The 1,982-nt window shown below is 63.0% G+C and overlaps 1 protein-coding gene across 1 annotated transcript in view; it reads left to right on the top strand.

Annotated features, from left to right (window-relative positions):
- Positions 1-1,077: 1,077 nt before the first annotated feature.
- The window catches only part of BHLHE22 (basic helix-loop-helix family member e22), a 2,104-nt gene continuing 1,199 nt past the window's right edge, over positions 1,078-1,982 (top strand). The window contains exon 1 of the mRNA XM_085313523.1: positions 1,078-1,976. Within this exon, the coding sequence (XP_085169649.1) occupies positions 1,078-1,976 (899 nt within the window). The remainder of the gene's footprint in view (positions 1,977-1,982) is intronic.

Genomic DNA, 1,982 nt, shown 5'->3' with positions numbered 1-1,982 from the left:
GTGGGTGTGTGTTTTTTTTTTTTTTTTTTTTTTTTTTTTTTTTTTTTTTTTTTTTTTTTTTTTTTTTTCTTTTTTTTTTTCTTTCTTTTTTCTCTCTCTCTCTTTTATTTTATTTTAATTTTTTTGCGAAGACGAGTGGGGGTGGGAGGGGGCTATAACTTAATGCAAAATGCAGAGTGGGGGGTGGGCTGGGGGGAGAGGGTGTCACTCCTGACTCCACGGCTAAGTTAGCAGAAGTCTGCTGGCAGCACTCGGAAGGGGAAGTGTTCAAGCGGGCTTTTCTGCAGTGCAGGGCTGTAATTTGCTGAAGGAGGCAAAGAACATCCTTCGATCTAAGTAGGGCTTTTAGTGTGCTCATTGATGAGTGAAAGTCGCCACACATGTCAAGCTAAAGGCAGTTGTTGGGTTACTAACAGGACACAACGTCTTGCAAACATATGCGTTAAGCTGTGTATACAGATGGCAGGGAGAATAATGGAGCAGGCGCCTCTTATAAAGCTCTAGCTGCTGCCTGTCTTCAGACCTGGGAAATGAAACTATTCAGACTCAGGGCCAGATAGCGCCTGGGATTGTTTGTTACCGTTTTAATCCTATTAATTAAAACGTTAACCTGATTGGGTAGAAAGCTCTGTCCCAACAGGCGAGTCTTCTTCATAATAACCTACTCTCAGAGATAATGATGTAAAAGACTCCCCCGTCTGCGGCGGCTGCTGGTTGATGGGTCCGGAAATCTCTTGAAGGTGAATCCAAGCAAGATAAACGGTGGAAGCGGCTCGGCTCGCAGCGCACAATGCCCCAGCGCGGCGCCTGCTGAGGACGAGCCGCAGCCGCAGCCGGAGCCGCAGCCGCAGCCGGAGCCGCAGCCCGAGTGGAGCCGCAGCCGCAGCCGCAGCCGGAGCCGCAGCCGGAGCCGGAGGAGCAGGGGCGGCCGCGCCGGCGGAGCCCCGGCGGAGCGAGGAGGCGATTGCTGAGAGCGGGACGCGAAGGAGCCGCCCGCCGCGGCGCGGAGCCTTGGAGGAGCGGGCCGGGAGCTGACGGGGGCGGAGGAGGAGGAGGAGGAGGAGAGCGGGGGGACCGATGGAGCGGGCGCTGGGGCTGCCCGCAGAAGAGGACTTGTTCCACAAGAGCCTCGCCGCCTCGGCCAAGCGCATGGAGTCCGCCTTCCGCTCGCCCCCGGGGCTCGACCTCTCGCACCCCCGCGACCGCCAGCCCTCGCCGCTCGCCTGCTACGAGGCGGCCGAGCCCGAGGCGCTGCTGCAGCCCGGCGTCGGCGGCGACCCGCTGGCGCTGCCGCCCGGCTCCGTGTGCGTCAAGTACGGCGAGAGCGCCAGCCGCAGCTCGGTGGCCGAGAGCAGCGGCGGCGAGCAGAGCCCCGACGACGACAGCGACGGGCGCTGCGAGCTGGTGCTGCGCGGCGCCGGGGGGGACCCGCGCGCCGCCTCGCCGGCGGCGGGCGGCGGCGGCGGCGGCGGGGGGGGCGGGGGGCTGAAGGCGGCCGAGGGCGGCTGCTCCAACAGCCACGGGCACGGCGGCAGCAAGAAGTCCAAGGAGCAGAAGGCGCTGCGCCTCAACATCAACGCGCGGGAGCGGCGGCGGATGCACGACCTCAACGACGCGCTGGACGAGCTGCGGGCCGTCATCCCSTACGCGCACAGCCCCTCGGTGCGRAAGCTCTCCAAGATCGCCACGCTGCTCCTGGCCAAGAACTACATCCTCATGCAGGCGCAGGCCCTGGAGGAGATGCGGCGCCTCGTGGCTTATCTCAACCAGGGCCAGGCCATCTCGGCCGCCTCGCTGCCCAGCTCGGCGGCGGCGGCGGCGGCGGCGGCGGCGGCCCTGCACCCCGCCCTCGGGGCCTACGAGCAGGCGGCCGGCTACCCCTTCAGCGCCGGGCTGCCCCCCGCCACCTCCTGCCCGGAGAAATGTGCCATTTTCAACAGCGTCTCCTCCAGCCTCTGCAAACAGTGCACGGAGAAGCCTTA

This window comes from Rhea americana, unplaced genomic scaffold (assembly GCF_003343005.1).
Source record: "Rhea americana isolate MKP2758 unplaced genomic scaffold, rheAme1 scaffold_39, whole genome shotgun sequence".
Classification (NCBI taxonomy): domain Eukaryota; kingdom Metazoa; phylum Chordata; class Aves; order Rheiformes; family Rheidae; genus Rhea; species Rhea americana.
The sequence above is the reverse complement of the archived record's forward strand: the minus strand, read 5'-3'. Positions and strand labels throughout refer to the sequence as shown.